Source organism: Giraffa tippelskirchi, chromosome 7 (assembly GCF_054371585.1).
Source record: "Giraffa tippelskirchi isolate mGirTip1 chromosome 7, T2T-mGirTip1v1.2.pri, whole genome shotgun sequence".
Taxonomy (NCBI): Eukaryota; Metazoa; Chordata; class Mammalia; order Artiodactyla; family Giraffidae; genus Giraffa; species Giraffa tippelskirchi.
Window position 1 is genome coordinate 89475321 of NC_137281.1, and position 16730 is coordinate 89492050.

Below are 16730 nucleotides of genomic sequence, written 5' to 3' on the forward strand. Positions count from 1 at the left end.
TAATCAGTCAGTTCAGTCACTCAGTCATGTCCGACTCTTTGAGACCCCATGAATTGCAGCACGCCAGGCCTCCCAGTCCATCACCAACTCCCGGAGTTCCCCCAAACCCATGTCCATTGAGTCGGTGATGCCATCCAACCATCTCATCCTCTGTCGTCCCCTTCTCCTCCTGCCCTCAATCTTTCCCAGCATCAGGGTCTTTTCAAATGAGTCAGCTCTTCGCATCAGGTGGCCAAAGTATTGGAGTTTCAGCTTCAACATCAGTCCTTCCAATGAACACTCAGGACTGATTTCCTTTAGGATGGACTGGTTGGATCTCCTTGCAGTTGAAGGGACTCTCAAGAGTCTTCTCCAACACCACAGTTCAAAAGCATCAATTCTTTGGCTCTCAGCTTTCTTTATAGTCCAACTTTCACATCCATACATGACCACTGGAAGAACCATAGCCTTGACTAGACGGACCTTTGTTGACAAAGTAATGTCTCTGCTTTTTAATATGCTGTCTAGGTTGGTCATAACTTTCCTTCCAAGGAGTAATCGCAGCTGCCACTCCTGCATAGTTACCATATAAGCCTTTTTATATCAGGATAAATCTCCCCAAGCCTTCTGTTAGTTATGTCTTTCTCCAAAGCTACTCTTCTTCAGAAGCTCATTCACTGCCTAGACTCAATGCCAACCAGAGAAGGTAAGAGCATCTTAGAGTTCTCTGGTGGTTGCATCTTTGCTCCTTGCTGTTTAGTCCTTGTCAGGTCCCTTCTCCCACCCGTAAGATAAATACTGTACCTAAAATTTGAAGATTGAAAGATGGATGTTGAATAAAACTATAATCTGATTTCTGTGATAGTGACTATTTTAAACAGACATTTTAAATTCATTGCTTATACAGGTGTTATATTTTAGTTTCATTTCTCAGACAGTAACTCAACTTTTTCTCATCTCATTGTATATATGTATATATTCATTCCAGTGTTATTCCTCTTTATATTATTTTCAGTTTTACATGTCTTATTGTAAAATTCAGAAAATAACAATAGATTATATGTTTTTCAAGTATTTGGAATGCTTTTTATAGACTAAAAAAATGCTTTGAGTTGATTTTCAAAAAATGATGGATTTTTGAATGGTCATTTCTTTGTGGCCATTTGAGACATGGCGACTAGAGTTAAATATGTAATTTGGGATCAGAATTAAGCAAAACTCATTTATTGAAATGGGGTCAAGCTTGCGCCTTTGTCTAATTTTAAAAGAAGTCTACCTTCTGGGCAAATCATCCACTAACAATTTTTTAAATGATCACTATTATATATTTATAGTCAATTTGTGGACCCTAATGATTCCTATAATTTTTTCAAACATGTTTGTACTAGATGACCTTCTGTATTTTAATCAGGCCACAATTCAAAAATACATTGCATCAATATCTTCACAGTCTAGGTCTCTATTACATGAAAATATTGCCAACCCCCACAGGGAATGGTCTTCTTTTTAAAGAATTGCTCAGTGTAACAGAATGCCGGACAATGAAAGAAGATGGACAAGAAGATGTATTCACAGATTCAGGTTAACAAAATTTGACTTGTTTAATTTTAGAACTTGCACTTAATTCTACTACATTTAGTTTTAGAAACAGAGCAGCAACACCAGGTTAGAATCTTTGACAGAATGAACCCTCAAACTCTTAAAACTGTTATTTAGATCACAGACAAATCTCTGGCTTCAGGACACTGAGGATTAATGCTACCAATGAATTTTTAAATTCTTAATGATTTATCAATCTTAAATAACATGATTTACTAAAATATTTTGGCTTATTTGTGGGAAGGAATGTAAAGTAAAATGTGGAATGAGTACTATACTGAAAAGTATAAAACTTACTTGGAGTACTTAGCACTATTCAACTATGGGGCTCCTTTGTCATTTAACTCCACAAAGGATCATGAGAATACCACACAGATATAAAATACCATCACTATTCTGAGTTCATATCACCCTAATCCTTTGAGGTTTCATCAGTGCCATGATTTTTCTGTTTACGCTGTATTCATCTCTCTCTGTCTCTTTCTCTATCTCTGTCTCTCTGGCTCTCTCCCCTTTCTCTCTCTCTCCCCTTTCCCTCTCTTTCTCAATCTCTCTCTTTCTCCTACCCCTCCCCACCCCTTTCTCTCTCCCATCCTTCTTCTCTCTCTTTCTTTCCAGTTCTATTATGAAAGACTTTAAGGCATCTTGGACCCCCATCTGGGACATTAATGAATCAGAATAAGTAGAGGGGTATTCACCCAATGGACACCAAGTTCATGCTTGGAGACCTATGATAACTGGCAGTGGCACAGGATAGAAGGTCATGACATACCAGAGGCAAAAGGAAGCTTTCCTATTAATCTTTGTGACCAAATGCAAAAGAAAAAGTGTTAAAGAATCAAAGAACAAAATTTAGTTGCAACTGGAATGAAATCACATTTACCACAGACAGGGCTACATCCCTTCCCCTCATCCCTCCCATTAAAATGGCCCTAAAATCTAAGGGTAAGATTAGGAAATATGACTCTTTCTAGTTCAGTAAAACAAGAATCATCACAGCGTGTGTGGACTGGAATTCCATATCTACAGGAAATCCCCAAAGAAATAACAGTTCCTAGAGAATAATTCAGAGAACGGATAATGTCCCCTAGTGCAAACAGAAAAATGGTATAGAAAACAAATGAGGAAAAAATGACTAGGGAACTCTAAGTTAGGAAAATGTGTTGAAAAGAAGGGAGCCGTTGGAAATAATAAAGGCAATCTAAAAGAGATATAGACTCAGGAAGAGAATAATTAGAGTAAAACTTTCTTGATGTATCCTCACTACTGCCCAGAAGAAAAAACTGTTGTGTCTGAAGAAAAGATTAAAGTATTCCCTTAGGTAAAGGGACTATGTAATTTACTAGGTGTAATTCAGTGAGACCTACTGCAGGATAAATGTGCTCCATCAAATTCTTCTTCCTCTGATTCAAAACTTAGAAATATACAGTACATCTGATTCCTAACTTGGTTTCCAGAGGCCTCGGTATTAGTAAGTAGTTACTCTGATTGGTAAGTACATCATTTCAGTCATGGGAGTGAGATCTGTTATAAACTAACAAACTGATTATTTGATTTACAAGTCATTCTCTCAAGCATTTGAATAGCATCAGCTGATTTCCCAATGCCTGATTCCTCTCAGAAGACCTGACCAAATCAGGTCTCTAAATCTGGAGAGTTTAACATCAAAATGCTGTTGTTATATACCAGGAAACTATAATATCCCATGACAACCAGACCCGAGCAGCTGCTTGAGCTTATTCAAACCAAGACTATTGTTGGGCACAGTCGTGAATTTTTCAAGGATGTCACTAGTAACTTAAACTTTCTGCACTTTCTGAAGTGGGGAATTGGGAAGAGGAGACATATCTGTAACCTTAGCATCTAGAAGAGTTCTGTGGTTGACTTTCTGAAGTTCAACCATCACTGCTTTCCTGCAACTAAAATATTTAAAGAGTCACAATCGCTATTCCACTCACTTGGAAATAATAACATGACATGTGGTAGAAGGACTTCTTGCTTCTTTTCTTAAGTTCTATAAAAGATGGTTAAATAATGAGGGTTAACATTCGATAGAGCATAGATACGACAGGCTTAAGGTTAAGCATTCATCATAAAGATTTTTGAGTATAACTACCCATTATTTGTCATTGTTTGTCAGAATTGGATCTCGAGTTTCATTCCCCATCTCAGTAGCCTCAATAGGGACATGAAACCCCAGAGGAGCAACAAAATGCTCAAAACCAAGAGGCAAACTGATGACCAAGATGCATTATAATACTGTATTCACTTTTAGGGTTTTCTTTCAGCAGCAGGACTATCTGTCCATGATGTCTTATTCAAGGGTTGCCACTTCTCAGCTCTTTGTATTCACATGAACTGGAGCACAGGTGTGAAGGTCAGGGGACTGTTAATCAGAGAGCTCCTGACAATCCCTGTTAATCAAACTCCCTTTCTATTGCTCCAGATCAAAATCAGCCAACTCATTTCAATTTCTTTCTTTTTTTTTTGGTTACCCCATGAGGCACACAGGATCCTAATTCCTCGACCAGGGATTGAACCTGGGCCCCCTGCATTGGGAGTGCAGTCTTAACCACTGGACTGCCAGAAAAGTCCCTCACTTCAATTTCTTTGACACCTAACTTCAACCCATGAGTTCAGATTACAAGAGAATCATACAACTATGGAGAGGTTTTCTTTTAATTTTTTTAAATTTTTAACTAGAGGATAATTGCTTTATAATGTTGTTTTGGTTTCTGCCATACAACAGCAGGAAATCAGTATTAAACATACATACGTCCTCTCACTCTTGAACCTCCCTCCCACCCGCTACCCCATCCCACCCCTCTAGGTTGAGCTCCATGTGTTATACAGCAACTTCCCACTGCCTATCTGTTTCACATATGGTAACATATAAGTTTCAATGCTACTCTCTCAATTCGTCCCACCCTTTCCTTCCCCTGCTGTGTCCACAAGCCTGTCCTCAAATTCTGTGTCTCTATTCCTGCCCTGCAAACTAAAACTTATTAATCCAACCCTTCTCTTCAGGTGGGGAAATGCCAATCAAGGGGTTGGACTAAAAACTTGAAATAACTCTTCCACAGTGAGGATCATTTTCTCTGTTCTAGCCATGGTGCTTTCATCCTGCTCCTCTCATTCTTGCTTGTCATCCTCACTTTTTCTTTAATCTGATGTCTCACTACAGCCATGCCTCTTTTTTTCCTGCTCTCTTCTCTTCCTTTACCACAAGCCAAAGCAAAATCATAATATACAAGGAAATTGAAATACGCATGACCAAGAACCAACCACACCTTTTCTCGTATGCTTACAGCCTCATAAGCATTCTCTTCCTTTAATCGTAAACAACTTAGAGAGTAGACTTGTGTAATATCCAGCACTGTCACACTCAACTAGCCATTTAATCGAAATTCTATTCTATTGTCTCTACTACAAAGGGAAAAAGGAATCTTCTCATTTCCTGCTTGCGTACTCCCTCGTCTATGTAAGTTTATGTCCTGGAAGAGATAAGAATGAACCCGTGGCTTCTGGAAGTTTCTGAACTGGCAGACCATCTAACAAAACAAATATCCTTTCCCACATGCGTTGTTTTCAGTTAACCCTTGATCTTTGACCAAAGTGTTCCAGATGCAAGCACCTACAAGCAAACTCTTTCTGTAAAGGTCCAGAGAGTAAACACTTTAGGCTTTGCAGTCCAAACACATCTACTTAACTCTGTCATCATAGCACCAAAGCAGCTACAGACAATACGTAAGTAAATGAGCATGGCTATGTTCCAAAGAAACTTTATTTACAAAACAGGCCAACCAGTGCTGTAGAACTTCTCCCTATTTGTCATCTCTCCACATGAGAGAAACTTCTCTGCCACTGTGCTGCATTTTTATCATTTCTTTCTCTTATAGCTCCTCACTTCCCTCTTACCCCCGTGATAACTTCTGTTTTGTCCGTTCTCTAGGTAAGATCTCTGCAGAGAATGGAAAGAATCAATGGCACATTGTTGACTGAGTTCATTCTGACAGGAATTCCCTGCCCACCTCAGCTAAGAACGTTTCTCTTTGGGTTCTTCTTGCTGATCTACATCCTGACTCAGCTGGGAAACCTGCTCATTCTAATCACTGTCTGTGTAGACCCACAGCTCCATGCCCGTCCTATGTACATCTTTCTTGGTGTTCTCTCCATCATTGACACGGGCATCTCCTCTATCATTGTCCCTCGCCTCATGATGAACTTCACCTTGGGCCTCAAACCGATCCCATTTGGGGGCTGTGTCGCCCAACTCTATTTCTATCACTTTCTGGGCTCCACCCAGTGCTTCCTTTACACCTTGATGGCCTACGATAGGTATCTGGCAATATGCCGGCCCCTGCACTACCCTGTTCTCATGAATGCTAAGCTGAGTACCTTGCTTGTGGCTGGAGCTTGTGTGGCAGGATCCATGCATGGGGCTCTCCAGGCCATCCTAACCTTCCATTTGCCCTACTGTGGGCCCAACCAGATAGATTACTTCTTCTGTGACATCCCTGCAGTTCTGAGACTGGCCTGTGCTGATACAACAGTCAATGAGCTTGTGACCTTTGTGGACATTGGGGTGGTAGTTGCCAGTTGCTTCTCGCTGATCCTCCTCTTCTACATACAGATCATTCAGGCCATCCTGAGAATCCGTACAGCTGATGGGCGGCACCGGGCCTTTTCAACCTGTGGAGCCCATGTAACCATGGTAACTGTGTACTATGTGCCCTGTGCCTTCATCTACCTGAGGCCTGAAACCAACAGCCCCCTGGATGGGGCAGCTGCCCTCTTCCCCACAGCCATCACTCCTTTCCTCAACCCCCTCATCTACACTCTGCGGAACCAAGAGGTGAAACTGGCCCTGAAGAGAATGATAGGCGGCCCAGAGACAAAGAGTGAGGTTTGAAAGGGTCAGTCCCCCACTGGAGGACACTTCACATTTACAATTTCTACTAATGTTCAGATTTCAGTGAGTTTTTTTTCCTTTTTCTCTTGTGTGTAGCCACATAACACCAATACAACAGGACTAATTATAGTTAAAAGTAAAATACTTTGTAGCAGTTCCTTACTGTCTCTTTCAGATAAACAACCTTTAGCTGCTCCAAGAGCAGGGAGTGAGACTAAGACCATTAGAAGGTAGCCTGGCACATTCAGACATCCAGAGGATTGGCATACCGAAAGCATCCAATAGGCCTTTTGACCCATAGGCACATTGCTTACCCCCTCATAAGATGAATCATAATTCTTTTGATAGGAGAATGTTCTTCAGTTATGTTCCACCTGTATATATACCTTAGGAGCTAGTGCTAGGGAAAAAACTATAGGGATTTCTTGGTGGTGCAGTGGCTAAACAGGAAGTGTGGGCTCGATCCCTGGTCAGGGAACTAAGATCCCACATATGGCCACCAAAAAATAAAAAGAAGCTGTAGATTCCCTGCCGTGTGCATCTTTACAGGGCTGACTTTGAGGACATAGTGAGGCCCCTATGGGACGTGAAGAGGAACTAAAGTACTTAGCCCGCCTTGCCTGCTGAAGAAATAAACCTTCTCTTAAACTGGTACTTTCACAATCCAAACCAAATTAAAAATCCAAAAAAGAGAATACAATTAAGTCTCTCCAAAAGACTCAATAATTACCCCACACCAAAAAATAAAGCTCAATATGAAATTTCCTTTTAAAAGAAAATAGGACAATTAATTAGGGCAGCAGGACAATTTATCTAAATCAATATTCCATATCAAAATTAGATTCATGAGGTTGACAAGCTTTCATGGAGTTGGCTAGAGCCTAAGTAATGTGGGCAAACTGTGTGCAGTATCTCTGGTGTCAATCACTTAGCATCTCCTTAACTTATTATGCTTCTGCCTTATTGTGCAGCTTTTTGTATTGAATGATTTCTTTATCCATGTGATGAAATCATGCTGTCTATCAGTATAAAGCAAACTCTCTTGGTCATAGCACCGAGTCAACAGTTCGGTCATGTTAATGTTTATCTCCAAAGGACTCACAAATTCATCTACTTCATATAGGAGACAGAACACTAACTGTTATCCATTGGATGAAGCTGATCCACACAATTTCCTAATATTCTGTTCAAAAAACAAATACCTTTGAGGTCAATTCCCTCAAATTAGAATATTATTTGTGAAATATCTTAATCCTTCAAAATAGTTAACAAAGTGGTTGAATTGTGCATCACAAAAATAAGCTTAAATCTATAGCTCAGGAACCAAAAAAATTTCCCAAGGCTGTTATACCTCTTGTTCCTGTTTTCCCAGGTGCTTACCACAATTGCTATCATAGCTGTTGTCTTAACAATTAACAAAATAACATTAAAGTGATCTGTAAATGTATAACAAAAATACTGATCAACATGAACTAATACTGAAGCAAACATTAGTTTAAAAAGTAGATTGGACACTGTTATGAAATTATTAAATTAACACTTATTAAGTGGACCACAAGGTGCCAGATAACAAACCATGGTTCAACAACAGAACACACAGGGCTTGAAATAGAGAAGTATATTATTAATCACAGGACCTGGAGACAGTACCCAGCAAGACTCAAGGAGCCAAATGGGGAGGACAAGGCAGAATGCAGATAGAGAACGACATGACCTAGGGCATTTGCTTTTACTCAGGTTGGTGTATAGAGTGTTTGAGGTTCCAGGCTAAGGCCAGGTTAATAAATTCAAACCAACAGGGCAGTTTTGAGAAGCCACATGTGGTTCTCATTTAAAGGGCATGTAAGGGGAAAGTCCTAGAGGCAAGACAGCTGGTTGATCATTAAGGTATTGGGGGAGTCATACCAGGAACTTCAATTTACTTGTGACTCTGAAGGCTCCTATCTAGAGTATGTAGTCACGTGAGGGGCCAAGAGTCAGGTTAAGGTTACTGTAGGCTACTTGGCCATTGTACATTGGACTGTACAATGGGGCAGTCACTTTGTAAAACAGTTTGGCAGTTACTAAAAACATTAAAACTAGAATTACCATATGATCCAGTGATCCCATTTCTGGGTATATACCTAAACGAGTTGAAAGTAGGACCTCAAAGATATTTGTACACCCATGTTCATAACAATATTATTCACAATCACCAAAATGTGAAAACAACCCTCGTGTCCCTGAACGGGTTTTGTTTGGATAAGCAAAATGTGATATATACACACAGTGGAATATTATTCAGCCTTTAAAAAAAAGGAAATTATGAAACCTGTTACAATATGGATGAATCTTTAAGGCATTATGCTACGTAAAATAAGCCTGTGACAAAAAGACTCTTATATGAGTCTATACAAATTCCTCTTATATGAGATCCCTAAAGTAGTCAAATTCATGGAGACAGAAGTAGAATGGTGGTTGCCAGGGCCTGAAGGTAGAGGAAATGGAGAGCTAACAGAATTTCAGTTTTGCAAGATGCAAGGAGTTCTAGAGATTGGTTGTACAAGGTAAATACACTTAACACTACTGAACTAAACACTGAAAAATAGAAGCTGGTAAATTTTATATGTATTTTACAATTAAAAATAAAATGTAAAATCTTTCAAGGAGAGGGAAGGAAGAATATAGATGAGAAAGGCCATATGTCCGTTGAAGGTAGCTGAAGGTAGGAATTCATTCTATTTACTCATATGTGTTTCAGTTCAGTCACTCAGTCATGTCTGACTCTGCGACCTCATGGACTGCAGCACACCAGGCTTCCCTGTCCATCACCAACTCCCGGAGCCTGCTCAAACTAATGTCCATCAAGTCGGTGATGCCATCCAACAACCTCATCCTCTGTCGTCCCCTTCTCCTCCTGCCTTCAATCTTTCCCAGCATCAGGGTCTTTTCCAATGAGTTAGTTCTTTGATCAGGTGGCCAAAGTATTGGAGTTTCAGCTTCAGCATCAGTCCTTCCAATGAATATTCAGGACTGATTTCCTTCAGGATTGACTGTTTGATCTCTTTGCTTTCCAAGGGACTCTCAAGAGTCTTCTCCAACACCAATGTTCAAAAGCATCAATTCTTTGGCGCTCAGCTTTATTTACAGTCCAACTCTCACATCCATACATGACTACTGAAAAAATCATAGCTTTGACTAGACGGACCTTTGTTGGCAAAGCAATGTCTCTGCTTTTTAATATGCCATCTAGGTTGGTCATGTGTGTTTGGAAATCCTCATAATAAAAGTTTTTTAAGCCATAGCCCTGAAAAATCTCAGGAAGGTTTCCAAACTGAGAGGAAAGCTAGTACAAGCCTCCAGGATAGAAAAGAGTTTGACATGTTTGAAAGGAAAGCAAATGTTGTTGAAGTGTAGTTCCTGGGGGTACAGAGTACATGACTACACAAGGGCCAGCTCATGTAAAGCCTTGGAAACTATGTAGGAAGTCTGGATTTAATTCAATTTTAGCAGCTTAAAACAAACCCCACTTATTAACTCATGGATTTATAGGTCTCAAATCGAAGTATAGAAGGACTTGGTTCTCTACTTAGGATGTCACAGGGCTAAAATCAGGAGTTCCTGAGCGGAGTTCCTGGTTGTCATCCTAGCTCACATGGTTATAGCAGAACTCTGCTGCTGCTGCTAAGTCACGTCAGTCGTGTCCGACTCTGTGCGACCCCATAGACGGCAGCCTACCAGGCTTCGTCAGCCCCGGGATTCTCTAGGCAAGAACACTGGAGTGGGTTGCCATTTCCCTCTCCAATGCATGAAAGTGAACAGTGAAAGTGAAGTCACTCAGTCGTGTCTGACTCTTAGCAATCCCATGGACTGCAGCCCACCAGGCTCCTCCGTCCATGGGATTTTCCAGGCAAGAGTACTGGAGTGGGTTGCCATTGCCTTCTCCAAGATAGCAGAACTCAGTTCCTGGCAATTATAAAACTTGGGTCCCTGTCCCCTTGTTGGCTGTCAGCTAAAGGACATTCTCAGTCTCTAGGGCATTCTCAGCCCTCTGCCCGAATTCCTTGCCACATGGCCCTCTCCATCTTCAAGGTCAGCAATGGAGACTCACCCTCACTTAGAATCCCTCTCATGCTTTGAGTCTCTCTCTCCATGAGGAATGCAGTACTGATTGCCTGAGGGCTTACCTGATTAAGTCAGGTCCAAAGAGGATAATCTTCCTATTTTAAGATCAACTCATTTGGAGCCTTAATTACATCTGCAAACTCCCTTCACATCAACACCTAGAAGAAATTTTGATTGGGTTTGATTGAATAACTGGGAGAGAGTATACATACCAGAGGGCAAAAATCTTGGAGGTCATCTTAGCCAGGTACTTAAAAGCTTCTCAACTTTCTCAATTTTCGTACTGGATAAAATGGGTGATTTTCTAGAAATCAGCTGCAAGAGGCACAGTTACCTGCCTCCAGCTGTGGCATCTTTGGGGATACTGCAGCATTGGAAGGGCACTGTCCCCAGCCAGTGAAAGTGCAGTGAGGCCACCTAGGGTCAAGCTGTTTCTGCCCAGCTCTACTTTAAGCAGCCTCTGCCCCACAGCTCTCATTGGGCTGCCTGAGACTTCCTCAGAACTGCTCAGCAGTCTGAGGCTCTTCCTACCCACCCTTGCTTCCTTATCCCTCTAGGTCTGCTATTCTGACTCTTAGGAGTCAGCTTCCTAGAGAACCTGAATTAAAATGCCTGACAATATAGAAAGATGGAAATAAATAATACCAAGTGGAAACCTCAATGTCATTTCCTCTTCCCTCTCTTGAAGGGTAAAGGTATATTTTCTCACTGGGATGTATATACTAGCTTATTTCTTTCTTGAAAGGAGACCCCAGTGACACCTCCATGACTGCCATACCCAGGATGTGCCCAATTCTGCAATTTTGGAGTGTGTTGTGGACCAATTTACCATCCATTGTTGACATAAACTATGGCTGCAACCGTAACTCTTCTATCGTCCAACTTGGTAAGTAGGCAGAGATCTGTATCTGTTTTGTTCACCACTGAATTTTTAATGGGAAGAAGAATGCCTAGAATGTAGCACATGCTCAATAAGTTTGTCTAATTAGTGAATAAATAAAATTAAATCTCTTGCCCCTTCACTTTATAAAAGAATACTTATCACATCTCCCATCCTTCCCTCCATCTCTCTATCTTCACCTCCAGACTTCTGGCATCTGTGCTTTTTAATTGTCAAAGTTGATAATATTTTTATTCCATTCCGTAACCACCAGTAGACCTTTATTACTCTGTTTATGATAATTCCAAATATATAAAACCACTAAAAACAATTTACCTAAAGAGTATTACATTCAGTTCAGTTCAGTCTCTCAGTCGTGTCTGACTCTTTGCAACCCCATGGACTGCAGCATGCCAGGCCTCCCTGTCCATCACCAACTCCCAGAGTTTACTCAGACTCATGTCCATCAAGTCGGTGATGCCATCCAACCACCTTATCCTCTGTTGTCTCCTTCTCCCACCTTCAATCTTTCCCAGCATCAGAATCTTTTCCAATTAGTCACTTCTTCACATCAGATGGCCAAAGTATTGGAGTTTCAGCTTCAGCATCAGTCCTTCCAATGAATATTCAGGACTGATTTCCTTTAGGATGGACTGGTTGGATCTCCTTGCAGTCCAAGGGACTCTCAAGAGTCTTCTCCAACACCACAGTTCAAAAGCATCAATTCCTCGGTGCTCAGCTTTCTTTATAGTCCAAATCTCATATCCATACATAACTACTGGAAAAACCATAGCTTTGACTAGATGGACCTTTGTTGGCAAAGTAATGTCTCTGCTTTTTAATATGTTGTCTAGGTTGGTCATAACTTTTCTTCCAAGGAGCAAGCATCTTTTAATTTCATGGCTGCAATCACCATCTGCAGTGATTTTGGAGCCCTCCAAAATAAAGTCTGTCACTGTTTCTATTGTTTCCCCATCTATTTGCCATGAAGTGATGGGACCAGATGGCCTGCTGCAGGGTTGGGAGCACTGAGTGGTAGCAGTGTGTGCTGGGACCTTTTGAAGGAGGTCGCCATTATCTTCATTACCTCCAGCATAGTTTGGCCCCAGGTTAATAACAAGGAGGGAATACAACCCCACCCATCGACAGAAAGTTGGATTGAAGATTTACTGAGCATGGCCCTGCCCATCAGAATAAGACCCAGTTTCCCCCTCAGTCAATCTCTCCCATCAGGAAGCTTCCATAAGCCTCTTATCCTTCTCCATCAGAGGGCAGACAGACTGAAAACCACAATCCCAGAAAACTAACCAATCGGATCACATGGACCACAGCCTTGTCTAATTCAATGCAACTATGAGCCACGCCGGGTAGGGCCACCCAAGACAGACGGGTCATGGTGGAGAGTTCTGACAAAATGCAGTCCACTGGAGAAGGGAATGGCAAACCACTCCAGTATTCTTGCCTTGAGGACCCCATGAACAGTATGAAAAGGGTATTACATTATGACTGTGTAAATATTGTTCATATAGCCAGTTAAGACGGAGAAGGCGATGGCACCCCACTCCAGTACTCTTGCCTGGAAAATCCCATGGACCGAGGAGCCTGGTAGGCTGCAGTCCATGGGGTCACGAAGAGTCAGACAGGACTGAGCGACTTCACTTTCACTTTTCACTTTCATGCATTGGAGGAGGAAATGGCAACCCACCCCAGTGTTCTTGCCTGGAGAATCCCAGGGACAAGGGAGCCTGGTGGGCTGCCGTCTATGGGGTCGAACAGAGTTGGACACGACTGAAGTGACTTAGCAGCAGCGGCAGCAGCAGCCAGTTAAGAATGCTGTGACTACACCTCGTAATTGGTTACCTTTCTTGTTCTCTTGCTCATGCCTCTCTCCTTGAGTTTTTACAAATTTTCAGTCATTATATCTTCTAAAGGATTCTCTTTTTGTCCCCAGAGGACCTCTGTCCTCCATTTTGGTCTCACAGTTTAAAGGATCTTAGTACCCCAACCAGGAATTGAACCCATACCCCCTAGAATGGAGAGTTCTAACCACTGGGAAACCAGGCAATTCCCTCTAGTGAGTTTTATATTTTATATACATTATTATATACATGTTTTCTACAATTTGCTATCCCTCCTCCACATTATAGTCTTCCCTGGTGGCTCAGAGAGTAAAAAATCTGCCTGTAATGCAGGACATCCAAGCTCAATCCCTGGGTCGGGAAGTCTCCTGGAGAAGGAAATGGCAACCCATTCCAGTATTCTTGCCAGAGAATTCCATGGACAGAGGAGCCTGGTGGGCTACAGTCCATGGAGTCTTGAAGAGTCAGACACGACCAATCAACTATCACTTCACTTCTTTGAGCAACAACTGTTGAATGACAGCTCTCTTTCCTTTCCTCCACATTATAAAATATAATGTTCATTCCTTCAGGTCAGTACGTATGGTTCTAACTCATTCTTTCTGAATAGCTGTACAATATTACTCAGGATGATTTTCGTAACTTATTTAATCGTTCATCTTTGTGAATATTATTGAGTGTTTTGAGTTTTTGTCACTATGAATAAAGCTGAAATAAATATCTAAAGGCATCTAAAAATACCCTTAGATGTTATTACTTTCAGTAAGGACAGGTTTTATTTATTTTTGGCTAGACTGGGTCTTCCCCATCGCGCAGGCTTTCCTTTAATAGCAGGGGTTACTCTCTAGTTGTGAGATGAGTGCAATTGTGCGCAGTAGTTTGAACATTCTTTGGCATTGCCTTTCTTTGGGAGTGAAATGAAAACTGACCTTTTCCAGTCCTGTGGCCACTGCTGAGTTTTCCAGATTTGCTGGCATATTAAGTGCAGCACTTTCACAGCATCATCTGTCAGGATTTGAAAGAGCTCAACTGGAATTCCATCACCTCCACTAGCTTTGTTCATAGTGATGCTTCTTAAGGCCCATTTGACTTCTCATTCCAGGATGTCTAGCTCTAGGTGAGTGATCACACCATTGTGGTTATCTGGGTCGTGAAGATCTTTTTTGTACAGTTCTTCGGTGTATTATTGACACCTCTTCTTAATATCTTGTGCTTCTGTTAAGTCCATACCATTTCTGTCGTTTGCTGAGCCCATCTTTGCATGAAATGTTCCCTTGGTATCTCTAATTTTCTTGAAGAGATCTCTAGTCTTTCCCATTCTATTGTTTTCCTCTATTTCTTTGCATTGATCGCTGAGGAAGGCTTTCTTATCTCTCCTTGCTATTCTTTGGAACTCTGCATTCAAATGGGTATATCTTTCCTTTTCTCCTTTGCCTTTTGCTTCTCTTGTTTTCTCAGCTATTTGTAAGGCCTCGTTATACAACCATTTTGCCTTTTTGCATTTCTTTTTCTTGGGGATGATCTTGATCCCTGCCTCCTGTACAATGTCACAAACCTCTGTCCATAGTTCTTCGGGCTCTCTATCAGATCTAATCCCTTGAATCTATTTGTCACTTCCACTGTATAATTATAAGGGGTTTGATTTAGGTCATACCTGAGTGGTCTAGTGGTTTTCCCTACTTTCTTCAATTTAAGTTTGAATTTGGCAATAAGGAGTTCATGATCTGAGCCACGGTCAGCTCTTGGTCTTGTTTTTACTAACTGTATAGAACTTCTCCATCTTTGGCTGCAAAGAATATAATCACTCTGATTTCGGTATTGACCATCTAGTGATGTCCATGTGTAGTCTTCTCTTGTGTTGCTGGAAGAGGGTGTTTGCAATGACCGGTGCATTCTCTTGGCAAAACTGTTAGCCTTTGACCAGCTTCGTTTTGTACTCCAAGGCCAAATTTGCCTGTTACTCCAGGTAGCTCTTGACTTCCTACTTTTGCATTCCAGTCACCTATAATGAAGAGGACATCTTTTCTGGGTGTTACTTCTAGAAGATCTTGTAGGTCTTCATAGAACTGTTCATGTTCAGCTTCTTCAGCATTACTGGTCGGGACATAGACTTGGATTACTGTGATATTGAATGGTTTACCTTAGAAACAAACAGAGATCATTCTGTCGTTTTTGAGATTGCATTCAAGTACTGCATTTCAGACTCTTTTGTTGACTCTGATGTCTACTGCACTACTGCTAAGGGATTCCTGCCCACAGTAGTAGATATAATGGTCATCTGAGTTAAATTCACGCGAGCAAAGTAACGCTCAAAATTCTCCAAGCCAGGCTTCAACAATACATGAACCATGAACTTCCAGATGTTCAAGCTGGATTTAGAAAAGACAGAGGAACCAGAGATCAAATTACCAACATCCGCTGGATCATCGAAAAAGCAAGAGAGTTCCAGAAAAACATCTAATTTTGCTTTATTGACTACACCAAAGCCTTTGACTGTGTGGATCACAACAAACTGTGGAAAATTCTTAAACAGACGGGAATACCAGACCACCTTACCTGCCTCCTGAGAAATCTGTATGCAGGTCAAGAAGCAACAGTTAGTACCGGACATGGAACAACAGACTGGCTCCAAATTGGGAAAGGAGTCCATCAAGGGTATATATGGTCACCCTGCTTATTTAACTTATATGCAGAGTACATCATGCAAAATGCTGGGCTGGATGAAGCACAAGCTGGAATCAAGATTGCTGGGAGGAATATTAATAACCTCAGATAGGCAGATGACACCGTACTTATGGCAGAAAATGAAGAAGAACTAAAGAGTCCCTTGATGAAAGTGAAAGAGGAGAGTGAAAAAGTTGACTTAAAACTTAACATTCAGAAAACTAAGATCATGGTATCCGGTCCCATCACTGCATGGCAAATAGATGGGGAAACAATGGAAACAGTGACAGACTATTTTGGGGGGACTTCCAAAATCACTCTTATGGTGACTGCAGCCATGAAATTAAAAGACACTTGCTCCTTGGAAGAAAAGTTATGACCAACCTAGACAGTGTATTAAAAAGCAGAGACATTATTTTGCCAACAAAGATTTGTCTAGTCAAAGCTATGGTTTTTCCAGTAGTCATGTATAGATTTGAGAGTTGAACTATAAAGAAAGTTGAGCACTGAAGAATTGATGCTTTTGAACTGTGGTGTTGAAGAAGACTCTTGAGAGTCCCTTGGACTGCAAGGAGATTCAGCCAGTCCATCCTAAAGGAAAGCAGTCCTGAATATTCACTGGAAGGACTGATGCTGAAGCTGAAACTCCAATACTTTGGCCACCTGATGCAAAGAACTGACTCAATGGAAAAGACTCTGATGCCGGGAAAGATTGAAGGCAGGTGGAGAAGGG

General features: G+C 41.2%; 2 protein-coding genes across 4 annotated transcripts in view; both read left to right on the forward strand.

Moving 5' to 3' along the window:
• The first annotated feature begins 5548 nt into the window (after window positions 1-5548).
• On the forward strand, window positions 5549-6490 carry OR10G3 (olfactory receptor family 10 subfamily G member 3). Its single transcript, XM_081506852.1, has one exon. It carries the CDS (start codon window positions 5549-5551, stop codon window positions 6488-6490), a length of 942 nt encoding a protein of 313 aa, XP_081362978.1.
• The window catches only part of SALL2 (spalt like transcription factor 2), a 53775-nt gene continuing 43169 nt past the window's right edge, over window positions 6125-16730 (forward strand). The window contains exons 1-2 of one of the 3 annotated variants that reach the window (XM_081506754.1): window positions 6125-6292; window positions 11340-11480. In XM_081506754.1, coding sequence (XP_081362880.1) covers window positions 11360-11480 — 121 coding nt within the window. In that variant the 5' untranslated portion in view covers window positions 6125-6292; window positions 11340-11359. Of the gene's footprint in view, window positions 6554-11339; window positions 11481-16730 lie in introns of all 3 variants that reach the window. The other 2 variants (XM_081506755.1, XM_081506765.1) reach the window with 2 other exon arrangements.

Bases quoted from the DNA above. Each gene is read 5' to 3' on its own strand.
- OR10G3 (XM_081506852.1), top strand. From the start codon at position 5,549: ATGGAAAGAATCAATGGCACATTGTTGACTGAGTTCATTCTGACAGGA.